This window comes from Oryx dammah, unplaced genomic scaffold (genome assembly GCF_014754425.2).
Source record: "Oryx dammah isolate SB20612 unplaced genomic scaffold, SCBI_Odam_1.1 HiC_scaffold_9, whole genome shotgun sequence".
Lineage (NCBI taxonomy): Eukaryota > Metazoa > Chordata > Mammalia > Artiodactyla > Bovidae > Oryx > Oryx dammah.
Genome location: NW_024070193.1, coordinates 53,988,433 through 54,013,939, shown reverse-complemented (window position 1 = coordinate 54,013,939; position 25,507 = coordinate 53,988,433). Strand labels below are relative to the sequence as shown.

At 45.3% G+C, this 25,507-nt stretch overlaps 1 protein-coding gene across 1 annotated transcript in view; it reads right to left on the bottom strand.

Moving 5' to 3' along the window:
* Positions 1-25,507, bottom strand: part of OSBPL10 (oxysterol binding protein like 10) — a 326,754-nt gene that overhangs the window by 65,358 nt on the left and 235,889 nt on the right. The window contains exons 5-6 of the mRNA XM_040246324.1: positions 21,759-21,969; positions 8,615-8,779 (exon numbers count right to left, since the gene is read on the bottom strand). Of these exons, the coding sequence (XP_040102258.1) occupies positions 8,615-8,779; positions 21,759-21,969 (376 nt within the window). The remainder of the gene's footprint in view (positions 1-8,614; positions 8,780-21,758; positions 21,970-25,507) is intronic.

Here is a 25,507-nt window from a genome sequence, read left to right as displayed (position 1 = left end):
CAGGGGCACCTGAGCCCATAAGCTGCAACCACTGAAGCCTACACTCTAGAGCCCATGCTCTGCCAACGAGAGAGGCTCCTGCGATGAGCAGCCCACACACCCCACTGCATCGAAGGGCAGTCTCCAATCACCGCAACTAGAGAAAGCCCGAGGACAGCAACAAAGAGCCAGCACAGCCACAATAATAACTTAGTTAAAAAAATCATTCAAACGATCAAAATAGTGTATCACCTTATCTTGAAAAATCTATCACCATCCCATGCCTTACCCTTATGCTCAAATCTACACATACCTATACACTGATGCATTGTGGAGGTGAGGTGTAAAACATCATCAAAATGGCTTGAGATTAGACTGGCCAGGTTTCAACTTGAATTTCAGAGTATTTCAAAACTGACAGCCTTCTATGTTAAGTGAGTGGTTCAAAAGTTCTGGGCTACAAATGACAATTCAACCAAGGGCATGAAAATTCTTCTTGAGGCAGCATTCAGCTAAATCTTTTATATCTGTCTCTTCCCCTCATTGGCAAGACAATACCCTCCATTGGAGAAGGAGGGATTATGACATAAGCACTTGAAAATTCAATTCTGCCATTTTCTAACCAAAGCCCACTTAGCTAATTTATATGCTGATCTAGTCCTTAGTAGGGACGTCAGGAGAAGTCTTTCTGGACCTGCTAGACTTGGGGGATGCAGGGTACATGCTCTCTTGATGGCAGTGCTGCCACTTCGACGCAGGTGATTCACCAAGCAAAGTGCTCTAATGAAACAGTCAACCCAGGGCTGACAGGCGCTGCTGAGACACGGCATCAGGACTTTCCGCTGCTAAGTCGCGTCAGCCAGGTCCGACTTTTGTGACCCTGTGGACTGTAGCCCACCAGGCTCCTCTGTCCATGGGATTCCCCAGGGAAGAATACTGGAGTGGGTTCCCATGGCCTCCTCCAGGGGATCTTCCCGACCCAGAGACTGAACCCAAGCCTTTTATGTCTCCTGCACCGGCAGGTGGGTTCTTTACCTCCAGCACCACCTGGGAAGCCACAGCGGAGGGATTAGAGAGATGCCACTCCAGTTTCTTTCCAGGCCAGGGGTAGGTGTCTGGGCACCAAACAAACACCTCCAGTGATATGCCCAACAAAGGAAGCCAGACTCATGAATACAGACCGCACAACTCCATTTAGATGGGTGTTCCGAAAAAGGCAAAACTACGTGGAAGGAAGACAGGTGAGTGCTCACCAGAGACCAGAGGAGTTAAATATACAGGAACCCAAAGGAATCTTGGAAAGTGATGGAACTGCTGTAACAAATCAAAGGACAGAAGAGATAAAACTGCATTTTTAAAGGGGGTGAGTTTTATTATTTATGAATTATACCTCTATAAAAGCAAGAGAGTTCCAGAAAAACATCTATTTCTGCTTTATTGACTATGCCAAGGCCTTTGACTGTGTGGATCACAATCAACTGTGGAAAATTCTGAGAGAGATGGGAATACTAGGCCACCTAACCTGCCTCTTGAGAAATGTGTATGCAGGTCAGGAAGCAACAGTTAGAACTGAACATGGAACAACAGACTGGTTCCAAATAGTAAAAGGAGTACGTCAAGGCTGTATATTGTCACCCTGCTTATTTAACTTCTATGCAGAGTACATCATGAGAAATGCTGGACTGGAAGAAGCACAAGCTGGAATCAAGATTGCCAGGAGAAATATCAATAACCTCAGATATACAGATGACACCACCCTTATGGCAGAAAGTGAAGAGGAGCTAAAAAGCCTCTTGATGAAAGTGAAAGAGGAGAGTCAAAAAGTTGGCTTAAAGCTCAACATTCAGAAAACAAAGATCATGGCATCCAGTCCCATCATTTCATGGGAAATAGATGGGGAAACAGTAGAAACAGTGTCAGACTTTACTTTTTTGGGCTCCAAAATCACTGCAGATGGTGACTGCAGCCATGAAATTGAAAGACGCTTACTCCTTGGAAGAAAAGTTATGACCAACCTGGACAGCATATTCAAAAGCAGAGACATTACTTTGCCGACTAAGGTCCGTCTAGTCAAAGCTATGGTTTTTCCAGTGGTCATGTATGGATGTGAGAGTTGGACTGTGAAGAAGGCTGAGCGCTGAAGAATTGATGCTTTTGAACTGTGGGGTTGGAGAAGACTCTTGAGGGTCCCTTGGACTGCAAGGAGATCCAACCAGTCCCTTCTGAAGGAGATCAACCCTGGGATTTCTTTGGAAGGAATGATGCTAAAGCTGAAACTCCAGTACTTTGGCCACCTCATGTGAAGTGTTGACTCATTGGCAAAGACTCTGATGCTGGGAGAGATTGGGGGCAGGAGGAGAAGGGGATGACTGAGGATGAGATGGCTGGATGGCATCACAGACTCGATGGACGTGAGTCTGCGTGAACTCCAGGAGTTGGTGATGGACAGGGAGGCCTGGCATGCTGCGATTCATGGGGTTGCAAAGAGTCGGACACGACTGAGTGACTGAACTGAACTGAACTGAAACCTGACTTTTAGGACAAATGAGGGGTTTTACCCCTCAGATTTATTGTTTAGAACAGCAGGTCCAACCTTTTTGGCACCGGGGCCAAATCCATGAAAGACAATGTTTCCATGGACCGGGGGTTGGGTGGAGGTGGGAGGTGGTTTCAGGATGACTCCAGAGCACTACATTTATTGGGCACTGCATTTTTATTATTATTACATCAGCTCCACCTCAGACCATCAGGCACTAGATCCTAGAGGCTGGGGACCTCTGCTCTAGAAAGATGGGTCAACATCCAGGATTGCCCCCATGCCATCCTCTGCTTCCTTATTTCAACAACAGCCTGACCAGTCCAGATCCAGTGCTGGGAATGGAAACCACTTCAGGTGTTTTGAACAGGAAGGGATGTGATATGGGAACTGGGCATGTACAGTATCACTGGTCTGGAGGAACATAAGTCCCCCTTAGGCTTTTTAAGTCAAGAGCCAGCACTGCAGCTGGCCCTGACCCCAGTATCTGGATGCTGCTGCTGCTGCTGCTGTTGCTTCAGCAGCCTCTCCCGCCAGTGCAGGAGGACTGACCAGAGCTCTGACCACTGCACCTGCCTCTGAACACATCCCTTCATGACCCTGTCCACCAGTTACACCAGCGGAAGGAATATGGGCCCCATGTCAGCTTCCAAATCCCACACAAATGCACTGAGGAAACCGTCATGCGTTTAGAGACCTTACTGTGAAATAGCAAAAGACCGGGGGACCTGGACTTGAGCTGGTGGGTTTTTGGTCCAGAGGGTGGATAAAAGTCAAGAGCACCAGGCCCAACATCTCCCCTTCTCCTGTCCTAAAACAAGGTGTACTTCAACAAAGAAAGCACAACCAAAACCTTTTTCTGTCTAAACTTAACATTTCAAACATGTTAAGAGAGTTGAATTATCGTTCTACTAACAGGGGAAACCAAGATCCTAGCTTGCTTCATTATGTGAGAATATTTCATTTTCACATTTAGTTAGTTCCAGCCCCAGCAGAATAAAAATTTGAGATCACTGCATTTGATAACAAGGCCAACCATGACTTTCTTGTAACTCACGTTATTAAATACACACTGCTCTCTGAGTTCTGTTCTGTTGAGAATGAAACAGACTGAGCTTGAAAATGCATTCATTTCCAGATACGTGTAAGTTGTTTTATGGTAAGCCAGAACCAGGGGAGGGGAGTGTGAAATTGTGATTTAGGGTAAGAAAATGTACATTTGCTTTTTGTCTCTATTTCTGGCACAGAGTTCCTCAAACCCTCAGAATTTCCTAAGAAGTGAGAGCTTTGAATGTGTCATTTGTTATGTTAGTGAGTGACTTTTGTAAGCCCCTGGTCACCTAAGGATGGGAGATGGTTGTCTGCGGGGCTGACGCCCTGTGATGACAGGGTTGGAGTTTTCAGTCTCACTCACTTGTCTCCAAGGAGGGGAGAGGAGCTGGAGGTGCTTTAATCACTGGAGAATCATCAGTGGCCAAGAATTTCTTTACTCTTGCCTATGCAATGAGACCTCCATAAAACCCCTGAAGGGTTCAGAGGACATCCTGGTAGGTGAATAGGTGGGGTGCAGGGAGGTGGAGGTACACTCAGAGGGGGCAGCAAAGCTCCAAGCTCCCCCCTACAGACCTTGCCCTGAGCTTTTTCTTCCTTCCGTTTCTGAATGACATCCTTCTGTAGGAAACCGGTAAATGTTTCTCTGAGTTCTGTGAGCCGCTCTAGCAGATTCACCACACCTGAGAGAAGGACGGCACTCTCCAATCCACAGCCAGTTGGTCAGAAGCACAGGTGACACCTGGACTTGTGACTGGCATCTGGTGGAAGGCGGGCTCAGTCTTGCAGTCTGAGCCCTTCCCCTGTGCGATCTGGCGCCCCCTCCCGGTGGACAGCATCAGAACTGACTTGGAGGATGCCCAGTCCGTGTCGGATGGGAATTGGATTGAGTTAATTGCTTGATGTAATTTGGCCACCTGATGCGAAGAGCTGACTCACTGGAAAAGACTCTGATGCTGGGAGAGATTGGGGGCAGGAGGAGAAGGGGACGACAGAGGATGAGATGGCTGGATGGCATCACAGACTCGATGGACATGAGTCTGAGTGAACTCCGGGAGTTGGTGATGGACAGGGAGGCCTGGCGTGCTGCGATTCATGGGGTCGCAAAGAGTCGGACACAACTGAGCGACTGAACTGAACTGAAATGAACTGCTTGATGGCATAAAAAGACACGAACAGGGACTTTCCTGGCGGTCCAGAGATCCCGCACTTCCACCTCAGAAGGCATGGGTTCAATCCCTGGTGGGGGAATAAAGATCCCGAGTGCCATACAATATGGCCCAAAAATAATAAAACAAACACCATAAATATACATCAGAGTGTTTATATCCTAACTTACGCTCCTAAAGACCAAACATGATCACAACAATAAGCCAGAAGAACATATTTGTCTAAAGCATCACAATAGCTACAATTCCTAGTCTCCCAATGACCACCTACTTAGTAACTATATTCTCAATATCAAAAGGGATAAGGAACATTCTCATAAGGGACTTTTTCGCCTTCAGGAATTTCACTTCACTTCTTCTGGGGTTGTTTCTCCAAAATTATACAAAAGGGAGACAATGAAAACATTCTCCTTTTTCTGACAAGAAAACTATTGGGTGGCTGATGCTAGCTTCTTCAGTTCTTACAACAACAACAACAAAAGACAAAGCACAATGGCCTAAAATAAAAATAGCGTCCAACCAACACTAGCTGTTTGGGTTGCAAAAATCATCTACCAGAGGTGTTACTGGAAAAAATGAGGGAAGGCTTTGCAAAAGAACTCTTAATCCTTCCTTCTCAGAAAACCATCACACCCGCATCACAACCCGTAAGTATTGCCTGCCATAAGGGATTACCAGACAATATCTCCTACTGGGCCCACAAAAGGAATAAGGGCAAAAGTGACAACAAGAAATTAATGATTGTCCCTAACTTCAGGGGGAAAAGTTCTCCTGAGTGCTTCTCCTTCAAGGTATATTTAAGTTGAACTTTGGAGCTAGTTATTTCATATGGATAATGATATACTATCGTCTGCCTGTGCTACTGACCGGAAAGCAAAGTGGGCAATAACTTTATGTTAAAAAAAAAAAAAAACAAATCTCTCAAACTTTGGAGTTACAGGAAGCACCCATGGGAAAGCAGCACACAGGCAGGGAAGAACTCAGAATGCGGAATGCCAGCAGCCCTGATAATCAGCTAATTAGGTTACTAAACAGACATTTCTCCTAGAACACAGAGACGGCCAACAGGAACATGAAAAGATGCTCAAGGCCACTAATTATTCAGTTCGGTTCACTCTCTCAGTCGTGTCTGACTCTTGGAGACCCCATGGATGCCAGGCCTCCCTGTAAATCACCAACTCATGGAGTTCACCCAAACTCATGTCCATTGAGTCAGTGATGCCATCCAACCATCTCATCCTCTGCCACCCCCTTCTCCTCCTGCCCCCAATATTTCCCAGCATCAGCGTCTTTTCAGATGAGTCAGCTCTTCGCATCAGGCGGCCAAAGTATTGGAGTTTCATCTTCAGTGTCAGTCCTTCCAATGAACACTCAGGACTGATCTTCTTTAGGATGGACTGGTTGGATCTCCTTGCAGTCCAAGGGACTCTCAAGAGTCTTCTCCAACACCACAGTTCAAAAGCGTCAGTTCTTCGGTGCTCAGCTTTCTTCACGGTTCAACTCTCACATCCATACATGACTACTGGAAAAACCATAGCCTTGACAAGATGGACCTTTATTGACAAAGTAATGTCTCTGCTTTTTAATATGCTGTCTAGGTTGGTCATAACTTTCCTTCCAAGGAGTAAGCTAATTATTAAAGAAATGCAAATCAAAACTACCATGAAATACTACCTCACACTGGTCAGAATGGCTATCTTTAAAAAATCTACAAATAACAAATGCTAGAGAAGATGTAGAGAAAAGGGAACCCTCCTACACTGTTGTTTGCAATGTAAGCTGGTGCAGTCACAGTGGAAAACACTATAGAGGTTTCTCAAAAAAAAAAACCACTAAAAACAGAATTACCACATGATCCAGCTATCTCACTCCTGGGCATATATCCAGACACGGCTCTAATTCAAATACCTGCACCCCAGTGTTCATGGAAACAGCCTAAATACCCATTGACAGATGAATGCAGAAAGAATACACACACCACAGAGTTTGTGTGTGTGTGTAATAATCTCTAGCTTCATCCATGTTGCTCATTCTTTAAGGCTGACTAGTATTCCATTATATATATAATTATAATTATATATATACACACACAACTAGAGATTATTACATTAAGTGAAGTAAGTCAGAAAGAGAAAAACAAATACCATATGGTATTACCTACCTGTGGAATCTAAAATGTGATACAAATGAACCTCTCACAAACAGACTCATGGACACAGACAAGAGACTTGTAGCTGGCAAGGCGGGGGGACTGGGGACCGAGAGATTGGGAGGTTGGTGTTAGTAGATGCAAACTCTTTTATGGAATGGATAACCAACAAGATCCTACTGTACAGCACAAGGGACTACTGATATATTCAATATCCTGTGATAAACCATAATGGAAAAGAATATTTTATAAAGGGATTATGTATAACTGAATCACTTTGCTGTATAGCACAAATTAACACACTATAAATCAACTAAACTTCAATAAATAAATAAAATCTTTTTCTAAAAAGCTTATTAGATGACAGTCTGCTAGGGTTTCCGTGATGCTGCTGTGCACAGGATTTAAACAATTATTTCTGAAGATCTAAGAATTTCTCTTTTCATTTCTTTCTAGAGCAAGTTTTAAGTATGTGTATTATGGTGTGAAGTCCCAAAGCTTCTTTCCCAATGGAATGGAAGGGACTGGAGTTCTCAGACCCTTAGCAGCGAAGAACCCCTCCTCAAACGTGACCCCACCCAAGGCTCTCAAAAGAGCTAACCTAATGCCAAGCTCCGATCATCCTCTCAGTTGCCAACTTACCTTGTGAGGCAACTACATGTCAGCTGCAAGTGTTCCCCACCTGAAACTCGGTGCATGGCCAGAAGCAAAGGCCTTTCAGAATCTCACATCCCCTATCATTTCATACTCTGCGAAGTCACCTTACAGATGCTGATGAAATACTTTGTGGGCAGGCTAACCCTGCCTCTGGAAGACCTAGGCCCTTTACTCCCCCTTGGAGAAAAGAACCACGTGAAGCTGGGAGAAAAATGCCAATGGAGAACCAAGCCCATGTGATCCAAGACGCTGCTTTGGGGCTTGCACCCTTACAAAATAGATCTTGTTCTATCATTCTGCAGCCAAAGTGATTTCAATTGAAATGAACCACCTCTAACAGATGGTTACGGTAGGTCCCAGCCCAGTTCACGAGATCATGTCAACAGGAAACGTGCATCCAAAGAAACAGAGAAAATAGAAATTCACTCGTGACACGGGAGAAACGAACAAAAGGCAGGCTGCATTTGGCTTCTCTCCAGCTGCCGCTCAGAGGCACCGTCAGTCAAGGAGCATCGTGCAGGCAGATCGCAGGGCCCAGGGAGCCTGTGGGGGTCTGGCTGGACGCTAAGGTAGACAGAGCTGCTCGTCCCTGGACCTGGGCTGCAGTGCAGCGCCTGGAAGAGCCCCAGCCACTGCCCGTGGGCTCGCCCGGTCCTGTAGCATGCGGGGAGTGAGCATGGAAGGCAGGCACTCACGGTATTAGCACAACCAACATAAAGAAGCTGCTATTTTAGGGGAGTGATATAATATATTGTAACTGCTCCCATCATGTCAACATGTCATGTCCGTGGGTGCGTTAGAATCTCTCCTGCTCAATATGAAAATAACTTCCATTTCAATGAAAATAGGAGATTCCCCATCGGTTGCACCATAATTCACCCACGGCAGCTGCCAGGCAGGAGAATAGGTGTGCTCGGGGGTGATTTTGTCTCCCGGAGTGATGCTTCCATTTTATCACTGGTCTCCTCTTAAAATCCTGAGATGAGCAAGTTACAAATATAATTACTCTCTTTCCCAGCAAGCACTAACACAAGCCATACAGTGCTAGAGAGGACAGGCGGCTTACCTCTGGCTCTGGCTCTGGCTCTGGCTCTGGCGGGAAGGCTTGCTCGTCCTCCGTGGAGTTGGGTAAAATGGCCCAGGTGATGCTGGCGCTGGCTGATGGCAAGGAGCCAAGTGTCCCATTTTTCAGCTGCTCTGTGGAGTGCGACTTGGGCCCGTGCCATCCCAGGATGCCTTCTGAAATAAAGACCAAGGATGATGCCAAGCATTTTCCAGATCCAATATTTAGAGCTCAAGAGGAATCACACTAGATAAGAAGCCCGCAGTGACGTGGGCCCAGCTTTAAGTGGACGGCGGTGGACTTCAGTTGATTCAGTGGACTGAAGTGTAGATTCAGGTCATCTATTCATAAACGGGTCTCTGCATAATGGCCATATCAGAATCACCATAGGCTGTGTCTCTCCCCATTCTTGGACAAAAACGAGTTTGCCACATTTCCTTAAGGGTGTTTTTATTATTTTATCTGTTTAAAAATACTTTAAAATATTTACAATAAAAAACCAAAAGTCGAGGACTCCCCTGGCAGTCCCGTAGTTCCCAAGGCAGGGGGCGTAAGTTCGAACCCTGGTCAGGAAAGATCCTGCACAACGTGGGCAAAAAATTAAAACAACGTAGAATTTTATCAGACACAGGCTGCTCAAAATGCAGTCTGAGTGCAGTTTGATGACTAGAGCTGAGAAAAGACATCTGCAGTGTGATGACGTCAGAAGCCCACAGCCGTTAGATGCAGCCAGCACGGCAGAAGTCAAGAAGCCACATCGCTGAAGACAGATGTGGTCATGCCATAATAGCAAAAACACTTCTGGGGTTACCAGATTGCTGTTTATAAAACATTTATTTTCTTTCTCTCTTTATTTGGCCATGCCACATGGCTGGCAGGATCTGAGTGCCATTATCAGGGATTGAACCCAGGCCTCCAGCAGCAGAATCAAGAGTCCTAACCACTAGACTGCCAGGGAATTCCCTATAAAGCATTTTTCTAATCTTCCCTAGATCCTTGAGAACAACAAGAAAGCCTTTCTAACTCTGATACTAACCTTTGTAAGCATGTATGCTCAGTTGTGCCTGACTCTTTGCAACCCCACGGACTGTAGCCTGCCAGGCTCCTCTGTCCCTGGGATTCTCCAGGCAAGAATACTGGAGTGGGTTGCCATGCCCTCCTCCAGGGGGTTTTCCTGACCCAGGGATGGAACCTGGGCTTCCTGTGGCTCCTGCCCCGGCAGGCGGGTTCCTTAAGCACTGAGTCACCGGGGCATCCTCGACCTTTCTAAGAGTCACGGGTTACTGTAGAATAGTTGTATATGCTTCCTAAGGGGACAGGAAGTAACTGAAGGCAGATTTCTATACCCCACCGCAGTACTGCCATTAGAGAAAGAACTGGCCTCATACTCAGCTGAACTGGGGATTCCATCCTCAGCCTGGGAGCAGGAGTGAGTGACTAAGGGAAGGTTAGCTCATGCAGACTGCCTCACATGAAGAAGAGCTCAGTCGCCCTTCAGTGCTCAGACGCTGCCCGCCATCTGCTCTTCTCCCCCTGCTGCTCACAATGCCCAAGCAAGGCTATGTTTTTTCAAGTTCTTCAAAGCAATGAAGGTCTTGGTGGGCACTATTTCCCTGCTAAGACGGACATCCTTCATTCATCTACCTGGTGGAGGAAGTCTCCCACATGAATCCAGGGATTGACTCAACCGTCACTCACTCAGGCCCCCTGCCCAGGACCATGCTGGCCAAGGCAGCACGCCACAGGCTCCCCTCCACCCCAATAGTTGTTTTGCTGTCTTCCGGCTCTTAGTGCTATCTGAACTCACTCTCCAATCTTTTGGCAACCTGATGCAAAAAACTGACTCCTTAGAAAAGACCCTGATGCTGGGAAAGATTGAAGGCAGGAGGAGAAGGGGACAACAGAGAATGAGATGGTTGGACGGCATCACCAACTCGATGGACATGAGTTTGAGCAAGCTCCAGGAGATGGCCAGAGCTACAGTCCATGGGGTCACAAAGTGTTGGACACGACTGAGCGACTGAACTGAACTCACTCTGTTCGTTCATTTATTGTTTGCCTTCCTCTTCTCCCTAAAAACTCAGCAAAGACCAGGACAGGAAGGGGAGGTGGCAATGCATGCTGGGAAATGTAGTTTTTTGCACATTCTACAGATTCCCAGCATTAAAGCCCAGTGAGTGAGGACAGGAGAGAAGCCCACCTCAGACCAGTCCAGCCGATCCTCAATCACTGGTTGGGGAGTCTGGATAGACCTATATTGTGTGAGGATAAAGGAGGGAAATTCTAACAGAGTGAATGAAAAAGGCTGTATAAATTGATCAATTCTGCACTGAAGATCGGTAGTAGGGGCCCCTACACCCTCATTTTCTTTCTTCCTCTCAGCTCCAGCCCTTCCCAAAGCGGAAGCCAAAGCAAAGACCTTGAAGGCCAAGAAAGCGGTGATTAAAGGCATCCACAACCATAAAATGAAAAAAGAAGATGATCCATACATTACTCATCCTCCAATGGCCCAAAATACTGTAGCTGAGGAGGGAGCCCAAATATCCTCAGAAGAGTGCTCCTGGAGGAAAGAAGTTTGACCACTATGCCATCAAGTTCCCCCTCAACCAGCAAGTCAGCTACGAAGATAACAGAAGACACAGCACAACTGGTGTTCACCGTGTATTTCAAGAACCACAAGGACCCGATTAAACAGGCTATGAAGATGTTCTATGACATCAACATGGCCAAGGTCAACACCCTCATCAAGCCTGATGGAGAGAAGGCATATGTCCAGTTGGCTCCTGACTGTGATGCTTTGGACGCTGCCAATAAAATTGGGATCATCTAAAATCCCTTATACAATGGAAGTGAGAAATAGATTTAAGGGCCTAGATCTGATAGATAGAGTGCCTGATCAACTATGCAGTGAGATTCGTGACATTGTACAGGAGACAGGGATCAAGACCATCCCCATGGAAAAGAAATGCAAAAAAGCAAAATGGCTGTCTGGGGAGGCCTTACAAATAGCTGTGAAAAGAAGAGAGGTGAAAAGCAAAGGAGAAAAGGAAAGATATAAGCATCTGAATGCAGAGTTCCAAAGAATAGCAAGAAGAGATAAGAAAGCCTTCTTCAGCAATCAATGCAAAGAAATAGAGGAAAACAACAGAATGGGAAAGACTAGAGATCTCTTCAAGAAAATTAGAGATACCAAGGGAACATGTCATGCAAAGATGGGCTCGATAAAGGACAGAAATGGTCTGGACCTAACAGAAGCAGAAGATATTCAGAAGAGGTGGCAAGAATACACAGAAGAACTGTACAAAAAAGATCTTCACGACCCGGATAATCATGATGGTATGATCACTCATCTAGAGCCAGACATCCTGGAATGTGAAGTCAAGTGGGCCTTAGAAAGCATCACTATGAACAAAGCTAGTGGAGGTGATGGAATTCCAGTGGAGCTATTTCAAATCCTAAAAGATGATGCTGTGAAAGTGCTGCACTCAATATGCCAGCAAATTTGGAAAACTCAGCAGTGGCCACAGGACTGGAAAAGGTCAGTTTTCATTCCAATCCCAAAGAAAGGCAATGTCAAAGAATGCTCAAACTACCACACAATTGCACTCATCTCACATGCTAGTAAAGTAATACTCAAAATTCTCCAAGCCAAGCTTCAGCAATATGTGAACCGTGAACTCCCTGATGTTCAAGCTGGTTTTAGAAAAAGCAGAGAAACCAGAGATCAAATTGCCAACATCCGCTGGATCATGGAAAAAGCAAGAGAGTCCCAGAAAAACATCAATTTCTGCTTTATTGACTATGCCAAGGCCTTTGACTGTGTGGATCACAACAAACTGCGGAAAATTCTGAAAGAGATGAGAATACCAGACCACCTGACCTGCCTCTAGAGAAACTTGTATGCAGATCAGGAAGCAACAGTTAGAACTGGACATGGAACAACAGACTGCTTCCAAACAGGAAAAGGAGTACATCAAGGCTGTATATTGTCACCCTGCTTATTTAACTTATATGCAGAGTACATCATGAGAAACGCTGGACTGGAAGAAACACAGGCTTGAATCAAGATTGCCAGGAGAAATATCAATAACCTCAGATATGCAGATGACACCACCCTTAGGAAAAGGAGTACTTCAAGGCTGTATATTGTCACCCTGCTTATTTAACTTCTATGCAGAGTACATCATGAGAAACGCTGGACTGGAAGAAACACAAGCTGGAATCAAGATTGCCAGGAGAAATATCAATAACCTCAGATATGCAGATGACACCACCCTTATGGCAGAAAGTGAAGAGGAACTAAAAAGCCTCTTGATGAAAGTGAAAGAGGAGAGTGAAAAAGTTGGCTTAAAGCTCAACATTCAGAAAACAAAGATCATGGCATCTGGTCCCATCACTTCATGGCAAATAGATGGGGAAACAGTGGAAACAGTGTCAGACTTTATTTTTCTGGGCTCCAAAATCACTGCAGATGGTGACTGCAGCCATGAAATTGAAAGACGCTCACTCCTTGGAAGAAAAGTTATGACCAACCTACATAGTATATTCAAAAGCAGAGACATTACTTTGCCAACAAAGGTCCATCTAGTCAAGGCTATGGTTTTTCCAGTGGTCATGTATGGATGTGAGAGTTGGACTGTGAAGAAGGCTGAATGCCAAAGAATCGATGCTTTTGAACTGTGGTGTTGGAGAAGACTCTTGAGGGTCCCTTGGACTGCAAGGAGATCCAACCAGTCCATTCTGAAGGAGATCAACCCTGGGATTTCTTTGGAAGGAATGATGCTAAAGCTGAAACTCCAGTACTTTGGCCACCTCATGCGAAGTGTTGACTCATTGGAAAAGACTCTGATGCTGGGAGAGATTGGGGGCAGGAGGAGAAGGGGACGATCAAGGATGAGATGGCTGGATGGCATCACGGACTCGATGGACGTGAGTCTGAGTGAACTCCGGGAGTTGGTGATGGACAGGGAGGCCTGGCGTGCTGCGATTCATGGGGTTGCAAAGAGTCAGACACGACTGAGCGACTGAACTGAAGTGAAGGTTAATACTGAAACAAGGTTTCAGTATTGAAACAAGGTTAAAACTGAATCAACACATAAGTAGTGTGTCAAGATGAAGTTCTACTAGTGAGCAGCTGCCAAGGGCACAAGGGTCAGCAATAAGACAGAAGATTCAGGGCTTCCCTGGTGGTCCAGAGACTAAGAAGCCATCTACCAATGTAGGGGTCATGTGTTCGATCCCTAGTCCAGAAGACTCCACATGCCATGGAGCAACTAAGACCACACACCGCAGCTACTGAGCCAGTGCTCCAGAGCCCGTACTCGGCAGCAGGAGAAGCCGCCACAGTGAGAAGCCCACAAACCACAACCAGAGGCTGGCCCCCACTCACTGCAGCTAGAGAGAGCCTGTGCACAGCGACCCTAGTGCAGACAAAAATACATAATAATAGTTGTTTTAAAGACAGAAGATACACAGCAGGGACCTTTAAGCTGAAAGAGATCAGTGGGACAAATGGAACAAAAACAATAAACAGTAACAGGAGTAAAGCAACACACAGCCGGAGCTGAAGAGTGGGTTATGGGTCCTGTGAAAACAGCCCACCACACTCCAGCAAAACCTATCAGAAAAGACTCATATCTAGACACAGCTTTCAATATTTTCTTAGGTTTTTTTCTTACTGAAATGTCAAACACACACAAAAATAGAAGAGTTTAATGAATGCCTGGCTCATGAAGTTTGGCAACACTTTTTAATTAAAAAAAAAAATTCAAGAGGAAAAATTTTCCAATCATTTAGGCAGAACAGTCAGACTTGCCTTAAAGGGAGAAAAAAAAATCAAGCTAGCCTTGGCTTTTGCCACAACGCTAAATGCCAAAAGCTGACAGATGAAGAGAAGAATGTAAATGAATATCTACATATTTCTGGGTGGGTGCGGGGCTGGAAAGATAATGCTTGTCTTCAGACAAATTATCTTTCCTCTGCTGAAAACAGTCAGCATTTGTTGAGCTCTTGCTAGGTGCCAAGGACTACTATACAAAAAATTTTCTTTTTAAAATTATTATGTAATATTTATTGATTTGGCTGGGCCAGCTCTTATTTGTGGCATGCAGGATCTTCCTCCTCCTCCTTTTTATTTGCAGCATCTTTAGTTGTGGCATGCAAAGTCCCGGCTGCAGCATACTGAATCTAGTTCCCCAGTCAGGGATCAAGCCTGGACCCCGCACTGGGAGCGAAGGGTCTTAACCACTGGACCACCAGGCAAGTCCCTATCAATGGAATTTTTGTGTGTTAACTCATCTAATTCTAATGACGACCCATGAGGTAAGTCCTAGGACTTACCTCTTGATAGATAAACAAAGAGGCACGCAGAGCCAGTAAATGTCAGGGGTAAATGGCAGATGAACACCCAGGCCACCTGTCCCCAGAGCCCAGACTCTCAAACTCTACCCTCTATGCCTTCTGAGCACCACTGCAGGGACTCAGAACATATCCCACTTTCTGGGGAAAAAAATGACTTGAGGACATATCCCAACACATGAAGACAAGCAGCAGGATAAAGAACTCAAGACTGGAGCAGCTGTGTGAAAGGAGTGGCGATGAGCGATGAACCCAGCTGAACGCAAGGCTGAGCAGGGCTGGGACTCGGGAGGGAAAAGGCACTTGCCTCGGTAAAATTTAAAGAGGCACCAAGACAGTAATCAAGATAAATGACATGTTCGTGCAAAATTGTTTAAATCAAAATTAGTGTCAAAACAAAAAACTGTCTTAAAGGACTCAGCTGCCTCTCCCAGTCAAGTCCTATCTGTAAGATTTTGATATTTTGTTCATCCTGGACTTTTTTGCATTAATTTTGGTTTAAAGATATTGCATTAAAACATCATTTATCTCAAGGACTTTGGTACCATTAAATTTGTGCTCACAGCAGGTGTTCCACTCATCACACCCCGTCCTAGCCCTGGAACTGAATTTAAACACTTCTTGAAAACATGAAGCACCACTGACTATTAAGTCAAAATTCCTCTAAAGAGATTTAATCATTACTATACATTATTGAATATTAAATTAATATTAAAATACTGATAATATCTCCTGTATTATATTTTTATCAAAAATTGGGAAGTCTACTGAGAAAAAAAGGAAATTAAAGTATTGCATCTTCATCACTCTATGCAATGTGCCATTCTTGATTTTGACAATTACAATAATACAAGTCAATGAGTCTTTATGAAGACTGCAGTGTAACCACTACTATAATCTATATAGATATTTTCCCCAAAAATGCTATAGGAAAGGAAACACAACCTGTGTAGCAAAATGAGAGGAAACAAGAAAAGCAGCATAGAAATACAGAGACAAAAAGCGTAATGGAGACTAACAGAAAAACAAGCAGCAGGGTAAGGAAAAAAAATAACTGGCCTGCATGATGTGTTTGAAAGATAAATTCTCAAGATTGTGTTGTAAAACAAAACACAAGTCTAAACCAGATTTCATTAATCCAAAGACACACCAATTTTCACATTTTAACATCTCTGAAATCGGAGCTCATCTTATGCTCAACAATGTGTCATAGCTTAATTGGCACCTTTTTCTTAGTGGCACAATCGCTCATGGTGTGTTTTACTACGGATCCGTTGGACAGGTGAGAAAACACGCCTCACCTATAGAAAGTGACTCAGAAGGTCTACGACAGAAAGATGATCACAGACATACCAGCAAGTACAAACACAAAGAAAACCAGGATCTAACATCACCACGTGGCTGCTGACCGTAGCCTACTGGTTATATGTCAATTACCTTTCACTTTCCAGCCCACCCTAAAGCTCCTGAGTGGCAGACCATCAGAGATGATCCAATGGGAGAAAGGAGGAAGGCAATGGGTCAGGTGTTCACCAGTTTGCAAACCAGTGCTTACACCAGGTTTTGACGCATGCCTGCAGCTCCTCACACAACACGCCTTAGTAGACACAAGAAACCCAAGAAAAAAGGGGCGGGGAAAATAACTTTCTGGTTCTCTTAACCAACCAGAAGCAGAAAGAAAGCTACAGAACATTTAACCACAGGCTTAAAGCTTTGACTGTGGGACTGTCTGACTCTGCCCTTGGCCTCAGCTTACCCCTTGCTGGAGCTCTGGAGGCTGCAGTAACCACACCAGCGCTGTGATGTCTCTGCCCAGACAGAGGCCAGTGACAGGGGAGGCACTGGAAAGCCCCCCACTGTTCCTGTAACACACTGAACTCCCGCCTCCAGGGTGCAGTCAATCTGAGAGGGCTTTCCCCAAATGAGTAAGACTGACATTTACAAACATGGGGAAAACATAGGGTGTATTTACAATGAAAAGCTGGTATGGTAGGATCTGACAGCTTTCTTTATGGAGGAACTGCCAATCAATCTGTTTTGACCGCTGGGTATATAAATACAACTACCCATCTGAAAGATTCTGCAATGGTAGTGTTTCCCAGTATGCTGCTTACTGAAGGGATCATCATATTTTTATCTTGACTTTTAATCACAAAATAAGGGAAGGTGACTTAAATGGGATGCACTGTGACCAGAAGCACTGGGTGTCAGGAAAGAAGGATAGATAGAGGTAGAGAAAAGAGAGACATTGTAGGGCCAGAGGGAAAAAAGGGGTCTGAGTGGGGAAAAGGGATGAAAGTTGAGAATCTGAAGATGTTTCTGGGAAAAAGTGAAGCAGAACAGAAGAAAGAAGTCAACAAGTGGGAAAAGCCCAGAAAAGGCCCTACAAGAGTCTCACCAGACTTTCCTGATGGCCCAGTGGTTAAGACTCCACACCTCCAATACAGGAGGCCTGAGCTCAAACCCTGATGAGGGAACTGGATCCCACATGCTGTGGGGTGCGGCCAAGAGAAAAAAAAAAAAGTCTCATCTATTTGACCCTTTTGGCCAAACCCCCAAATAGCAGGAACCAATGCAACTGGCTTATTAACCAACAATCCTTATAAATCTTAAAAGAGAATGAAAAAGTTACCAGAAGGGCAAATTAAGAAGTGCGTATTAAATTCTGATCCACTTCCCCTCTCTTCAATTACATGTGTCTTGGTCTCTAGCCCTGATTCATGTCCAAGGGCACGAGCGTTATCCATGGGGATTCCTCTGCCACCCCACTCCAGCAGCTCTAACCCCAGTGTTCTCTCCCAGCATGTCCTGCACCTACTATAAGGTGGTAGCCAGCTCTCACAGTGCACTAGAACGTGCTGGTCTGATCACAGGTGTCTGTGCTGCCTTCGAATCATGTTCCCTGATCAGGTGAGGAACCTCCCCAGAAGCACAAGCAGCAGACTGCTCTGGCCCCCTAGACCACCTTAAGGTCTGGAATCCCCCTCCAGCACAGACTCCCAAGCAGCCCAGCCGTCTCCAGCTCTGGTGCAGCCCTGACTTGTCACACCGCGGAAAACAGGCACATATCTGGACTCGGGAAACCATATGCCCACCTGCCCCATCCCATCACGCATCTGCCTCTATCAAAATGCTGGAGAAGATTCAGTCACCAGGACAGAGGAGAACCAGGGAACATAAGCCTGGACCAAGAAGTCAAGTTCCTTTATAAATTTTAGCTACAAACCTCTCCATAAACAGAAGTTAGATGAAGCATTTCAGCCCTGAATTATCTCAGAGGTAACATCGGAGACAGGACCCGAGCCTGAAATGTGTAGGTGGGCACAGATGAGAGCTCAAGTAATCTCCACCTTGGTCCAGTCGCTCTGTTTGAACTGAAATTGAGGTCAAGGAGCAACATCTTCAGACAAAGGCTCTAGAGCCACCAGGTTCCCCAGAAGATGCAACAAGAAGCTACAGAAGATGCCGTGAGATCACAGATTAGGTTTTGATTCCGAAGAGGGTCAGAAGGAAAAAAGAAAATCAGTGCAGAAGGATCAGAAAGCAAAGAGACTTCATGAACAGTGCCCTACAGATATCGGCTATGCCGAGCGATCTGCGCCCCACCCCCACCCCCTGCCCCTTGAAACTCTAGAGCTGGGGTCCCCAACCTCTGGGCCACAGACTGGTACCTCCTGTCAGATCAGTCACGGCATTAGATTAGAAATAAAGTGAGCAATAAATGAATTCGCTTGAATCATCTGGAAATCATCCCCCAACTTCCAGTCCATGGAAAAAGTGTCTTTCACAAAGCTGGTTCCTGGTGCCCAAAAGGCTGGGGACCGCTGCTCTGGAGGAAAGCCTGATAGAGGTTCACTTTAATGAGATTTTGATTTCCATCAACCCAGTCTGGCACTCCTTGGATATAACCATTAAGTTTTTATCAGCAGGAGTCAGGCTGCTGCCATCCCTATCAACCCAAAGAGCCCTGAGGTTCTTAACAAAAGCATTTTGAGATGACACTCCTGGGGTCACCAGGTTCTTCCATTCCATTAGCTTGAGATCCTGGAATTCTGTTTTAACTGCAGGCAACTACGATGCTTTGGATAAGGATGTAATTCCACCTTTTTTCCCCTAAATGTGCTGGCACAGATTTAAAAGACATGTGCAGAATGTTTTAAAATCCAAAGGGCCATGTTACATGGAATGTAACTTTGCAAAGGGTTAGGAAGACAAAGAAACACAATAACCTTTATGTTGCTTCATGCTCTATTCTCCAACCTTCAGCCAAGTTCCCCAGTAAAAACGGCTAAAAGGAAGGGTGGATGGACAACGGAGTCAGGTCCAGGAAGGGACAGGACGACCACTCCCCCAGGAGGCAGTAGGGTGGGTGGGGTAGTGTCCAGGACATTGCGTGGTCTCCCGTGTCCCCCACAGACAGTCCCCACTTCAACCTTTCACCACATCTGAAATTCTACCTCAAGCTTTGTCCCTCCAGCCGGCAAAAACCCCAGAGAAAAAATGAAAATCTGGAACGAAAATTCGAAATTTACTAGAAAGTCACCCTGAAGAAAAAGGTAAGGCATGAATTTCAGGCACAAGAAAATGGTTTAAATTTCTTATCCACTCCTTCTTGGAATGAGCCAATCTGTCCACAGAGCAGGTTCTGGTGCAAGAAGAATTCTAGGAACTTTGAGAAGTACCCAGTCTAATGCTGAGGTGTGCCCAATGCCTAAAGCAGTCACTGAGGCTCAAACCAGACCAGGGAAAGTCAGGGAGTCTCAATTTTCAAGTAGAGAAGGAAAAAGCAAGGAGAAAAAGCACACGGAGTGCCTTCACTCTGCACCTGGACACACACGCCTCTCCCAGCCCAGATCCGGCACCTGAATGTTTTTCTTTCATTACAGAAGACACCGGTAGAGTCATAGGAAAAATTCAGTCAAGTAGGGACTTCCTTGGTGGTCAGTGATTAAGAATCTGCCTGCCAACGGAGGGGACATGGGTTCAATCCTTGGTCAGGGAAGGTGACAAAATGCCACGGGGCAACTAAGTCCATGCAACGCATCTACTGAGCCCCACTCTACAGAGTTCAAGAGCTACAGCTCCCGAAGCCTGTATGCCCTAGAGCCTGCTCTCCACCAGAAGCCCCGCAATGAGCAGCCGACGCACTGCAACTAGAGAGTAACCCCTGCTCATCACAGCCAGAAAAAACCCACACGTAGCAACGAAGACAGTGCAGCCGAAAACATAAACAAATACAATTTAAAAAATTTAGCGAGGTCTGCAAATTAGGAGGAGGATTGTATTTGTGTTAATTTCTCGATTTGGACCACTGTACTGTTATTACAGAGAAGAGTGCCCTTTTTTTAAGGAAATTCACACTGAGGTATAGGAAAGTAAAGGTACATATCATCAGCAACTTACTCTTTAGTGGCTAGAATATTATAAGAGGCTTATACATACAGAGAAGATGGAGCCAACATCGTAATAGCATTTGGAGAATTTGGAGATTGATGAGAATTTTTCATACTATTCTTGTAACTTTTTTAGAAGTTTCAAACTATTTCCCAAAGAATAAAGAAAAAAAACAAACAAACAAATACCTGCCCTGAGAAAATTAAGATGTGAGCAGGACAGTGTCAGAAAATTAAGATGTGACCAGCCCCAGTCTGGGGAATCCAGAGTCCACTGGGTGGTCTGTTCTGGTTTGAACAAAGGACCCCAGGCACCTGCCACAGTGGGCAGAGCCCACCCCTGGACTTCGCTCTATGATACCAGGGTGGCTTTGGGCAGGTCATTTAACTGCTCTGAGCCTCAGCTCAGCTCACCCACATGATGGGCATAATGATACACACTTCGTGAAGATTTCATAAAATGGATAGCAAAAGGTAGACACTGATAGAATCAGAGCTTAGTAAATGATGGTGGGTACTACAGAAGAAACTCAACCCCCGCCCCCAACCTCTACAGCTGACTAACCTTGGTGACAGAGGAGAGCAGTGGGGACCTGGAGGAAATGTGAAATATAGACCATTCATCATAACCTGGCTTGGCTTCCCATCACCTGAATTGCTTCATTCTTTGTTAATTAATTGAACCCTGAGCAACAAAGCTCAGTGAGACTTCAGTGCATCTCTTCTAATATTTTATAATTCTCTATGACATGACCCATCTCAAGCCATTTTCACCTGTATCATTTAATTTAATCTTCCCTAATATCTTTCTATCTGCTTATCCATGAAAACTTCCTTCAAAAGGACTGGCGCCTCTTTGGGGAGTTTATTATTTTCTCGAACTTCTTGATAAACAGCTAGAAATGCTTCTGTTATGTATCCCAGAGAAAATCTCACACCGGGCCCTGAGGAGACAGGAAAGAGGAGGGCATGGTGGCCCGAGGCAGAGAGCAGGAGGCAAGGCGGCTGTTCATCATGGGAGGGTTTGGGGGACAGGACCCACAGGCACAGCTGGAAATAGCGGACCAGACGCTGCTGAGCAACGGATCTTGCAATCACAACACTGAGTGCAAAATTCACAAATAGAAGGCAACGGAGAACTGAACGCTAACACGTTTCAGAAGAGTTCTATAGTATTCGTGAAAACGTTAAATTGTTGACAGGATGGCACACTGCTAATGGGTGAAATGAAAAAAATATAGACAGCCCAAGCGAGGCTGAGAAGGGGTAAACGGAGAAGCAGTTGGATAAAAGGCGAGATGGATCGATTTAAAGGAAGAAGGTCACAGCGGACAGACAGGCACATGCGCACACCAGACGACGCGCACTCGCAGACCCGGGCGCGCCGCCGCCGGGGAGGTCTTACCCGAGGCTGCCGGCCTGTGGCTGGACTGGCCGGCGTGGTGCAGGCTCTGCTGGAGCAGGCTCAGGCACTCCCCGAGGCAGCTGAGGGTGGCAGCAGAGGTAGCTTTCAGGAGCAGCAGGTCCTGGTCCAAGGCAGTGAGGGGGCCAGACCCCGGGAGAGACTCGATGGCGTGCACCAGGTTCTTCTGCTGCCCCTCCACCTGGGTCATCATCTGCGGAAAAGGGAGACAGCCCGAGGTGAGAGTCGGAAGGCCTCGCTTCCAGCGTCCGGGAGCCAGCGCTAAACCACGCGAGTGGATCAAACTGGGGCGCAACTGTTCACAATAGCCAGGACACGGAAGCAACCTAGATGCCACCCACAGATGAATGGATAAGAAGCAGTGGTACATATACTCAATGGAGTATTACTCAGCCATTAAAAAGAATACATTTGAATCAGTTCTAATGAGGTGGATGAAACTGGAGCCGATTATACAGAGTGAAGTAAGGCAGAAAGAAAAACACCAATACAGTATACTAACACATATGTATGGAATTTAGAAAGATGGTAATGATGACCCTATATGTGAGAGAGCAAAAGAGACACAGGTGTCAAGAACAGTGTTTTGGACTCTGTGGGTGGAGGCAAAGGTGGGATGATTTGAAAGAATAGCACTGAAACGTGTATTACCATACTTGAAATAGATCACCAGTCCAGGTTTGATGCATGAGACAGGGTGCTTAGGGCCAGAACACTGGGATGACCCTGAGGGATGGGATGGGATGGGATGGGGAAGGAGGTGGGAAGGGGTTCAGGATGGGGAACACATGTACATGGCTGATTCATGTCAATATATGGCAAAAACCACTACAATATTGTAAAGTAATTAGCCTCCAATTAAAATAATTAAATTAATTAAAAGAAAAAAAAAGTGTGGTGCAAGACAGCATCACCACCCAGACTACCGGCGGCGTGAACATGCAGTCTGAGGATGCTTGGCGCACATCCATCCTGGGATGCCGCAGGCCTCGGATGAAATCCATCCGGGTCCATCTACCCAAAGGCACTTGGCCTCTGCAGCTCTGCACACAAGAGAATTTTAGAACTTTAGACCTGAAGGGGGCCACCAAGCAATCCAGGTGTATCTTTTACAGATCTTTGAAAGGTAAAAATAAATATACTAAAAGTAGAAGTCTTGTGATCAACTTTAAGGTCCTTGGACCACAGGAAGGTTATCCGAGACAATGGGCACCCCTGGCTTTGTCTCAGAGCAAGGTTAATTCCTTGCTTTTCTTCCATCTCCTGTCCATCCCTAACTCCTTGGTGGTCCTCCTTGAAGTTCTGGAAATAAAAGTGAAATCTGGGGCTAGCATTTGTGGGGGTGAGACCACACACACAGCAAAACCAGCGCCGACCCACTCTGCCTCTAAAATGCTAGGAGAGCCGCCAACTTCCTTAACACCATGTGTAGGGAGCCAAGAGGAGGAGAAAAACCAGGAGTTCAAGAGCCAGCCCTGCTCCACAGCTAACGCTGTGACAAACCAGTTAACCCCATAGTGGCCTGGCTTCAATTCAAAAGCTACAGACAAGCAGTGTTTCCTTGGACAAATCAAGGAGAAAGGAATTTGAGAACTAGAAAAGGACTTGACTGGTGGTCTTGGGAAGTGCATCCTCCTCCTGTTTTCACACCTTATCTTGCTAAACCAGATGATGAGCATAAATTGCATGGCCAGCAAATAAGCAGTCGAGCTGATGTGTGGAGGAGCAAAGGCAGCCCGCCTGAAGTCACAGGTCAGCATTTGAGGCAGGGACCACCTCCTGCTCCCTGGACTCCTCCACTGTTCTTCAAACATCTCCCACAAAAGCCATCCGTAATCTAAAGCAGTTGCTCCTGCTTCGTCACTGTCATCCCCGGGAGGATCCTTGGGACCGTCATGACACTACCAGCTTGGGAGAAGCCATACCTCTGCAAGGACCGCTGGACCTGGACACAAAACCCATCCCATACATGGGCTTCTCTTTCTATTTTCTTTTGAAGACAAATATCTCCTATTTCCTATTACACTGTGTAGTCATCGTCTTAAAAACTGTTTGCCCATTGCAATTCTACTTAACCAAAACTGGTGCCATTACTTCAAAAAGATTTTTTTTAATAGTGACATTAAACAGATTACACGCCCATCCTCTGACCATGTAAGTTATTTTCTGCTGATTACAGAAGTTATAGCTAGCCATTCTGGCTCCTAAAACAGTATCTGAGGCATAATAGGAACTCAGTAAGAATTCGTTTCTTCTTCAGGTCTTTGCTGAAGAGCTGCCTTCTTGGGAAAGCTTCCTGCACCACATAATTTAAAATCATCTGTACTAGCATGAAAGCAGGAACCATTCTATCTGTGTGATTCACTGATGGATCCCAAGCAACTATCTGTTGAATGAATGAATGAACCCCCAGGGTCCCTTTCTCTTCACTGAGGGGCAAAAGAATCCATTTATGACACAGAGTCTACAAGAATCATCACAGTCACTTAGGACAACAGGGCTGAAGATTCAGGAAAAGTAATACCTCTGCTATCAGTTTCAGTTTGCCAAGAAAATGGTTAAATTTAACATCAAAAAGACAAAATGTTTACATATTCGTTGACAGTCAACTCTATGGAGAACTGCTAACATTTAGGGAGAAGTCGACTTCGAGCTACTCGTCATAGTCAGCATTTCTGTAAATTCCTACCATAAAAACTTGTCTCAGAAAAATGATGTGTTGAAAGAGAAGAAGAAAATATAACACCAGAATGTAAAGCATATGTTCCTGACTATTACAGATGATGCCATAATGCTTAAGAGAAAAGGTAAGTAAAATGAAGCCATTAACTATGGAATCCACTCTTTTTTTTAATTTTTATTTTACCTTGGACTATAACTGATTTACAATATTGTAGTAGTTTTAGGCGCACTGCAAAATGGTCCACTTACGAATCTACACATATATCCATTCTCTTTCAGATTCTTTTCCCATATAGGTCACCACAGGACACTGAATAGAGGTCCCTGTGCTATACAGTAGGTGCTTGGGGATTATCTATTTTCTAGATGGTGTGATCACTCATCTAGAGCCAGACATCCTGGAATGTGAAGTCAAGTGGGCCTTAGAAAGCATCACTATGAACAAAGCTAGTGGAGGTGATGGAATTCCAGTGGAGCTATTTCAAATCCTAAAAGATGATGCTATGAAAGTGCTGCACTCAATATGCCAGCAAATTTGGAAAACTCAGCAGTGGCCACAGGACTGGAAAAGGTCAGTTTGCATTCCAATCCCAAAGAAAGGCAATGCCAAAGAATGCTCAAACTACCGCACAATTGCACTCATCTCACACGCTAGTAAAGTAATGCTCAAAATTCTCCAAGCCAGGCTTCAATAATATGTGAACTGCGAACTTCCTGATGTTCAAGCTGGTTTTAGAAAAGGCAGAGGAACCAGAGATCAAATTGCCAACATCCGCTGGATCATGGAAAAAGCAAGAGAGTTCCAGAAAAACATCTATTTCTGCTTTATTGACTATGCCAAGGCCTTTGACTGTGTGGATCACAACAAACTGGAAAATTCTGAGAGAGATGGGAATACCAGACCACCTGACCTGCCTCTTGAGAAATCTGTATGCAGGTGAAGAAGCAACAGTCAGAACTGGACATGGAACAACAGACTGGTTCCAAATAGGAAAAGGAGTGCGTCAAGGCTGTATATTGTCACCCTGCTTATTTAACTTCTATGCAGA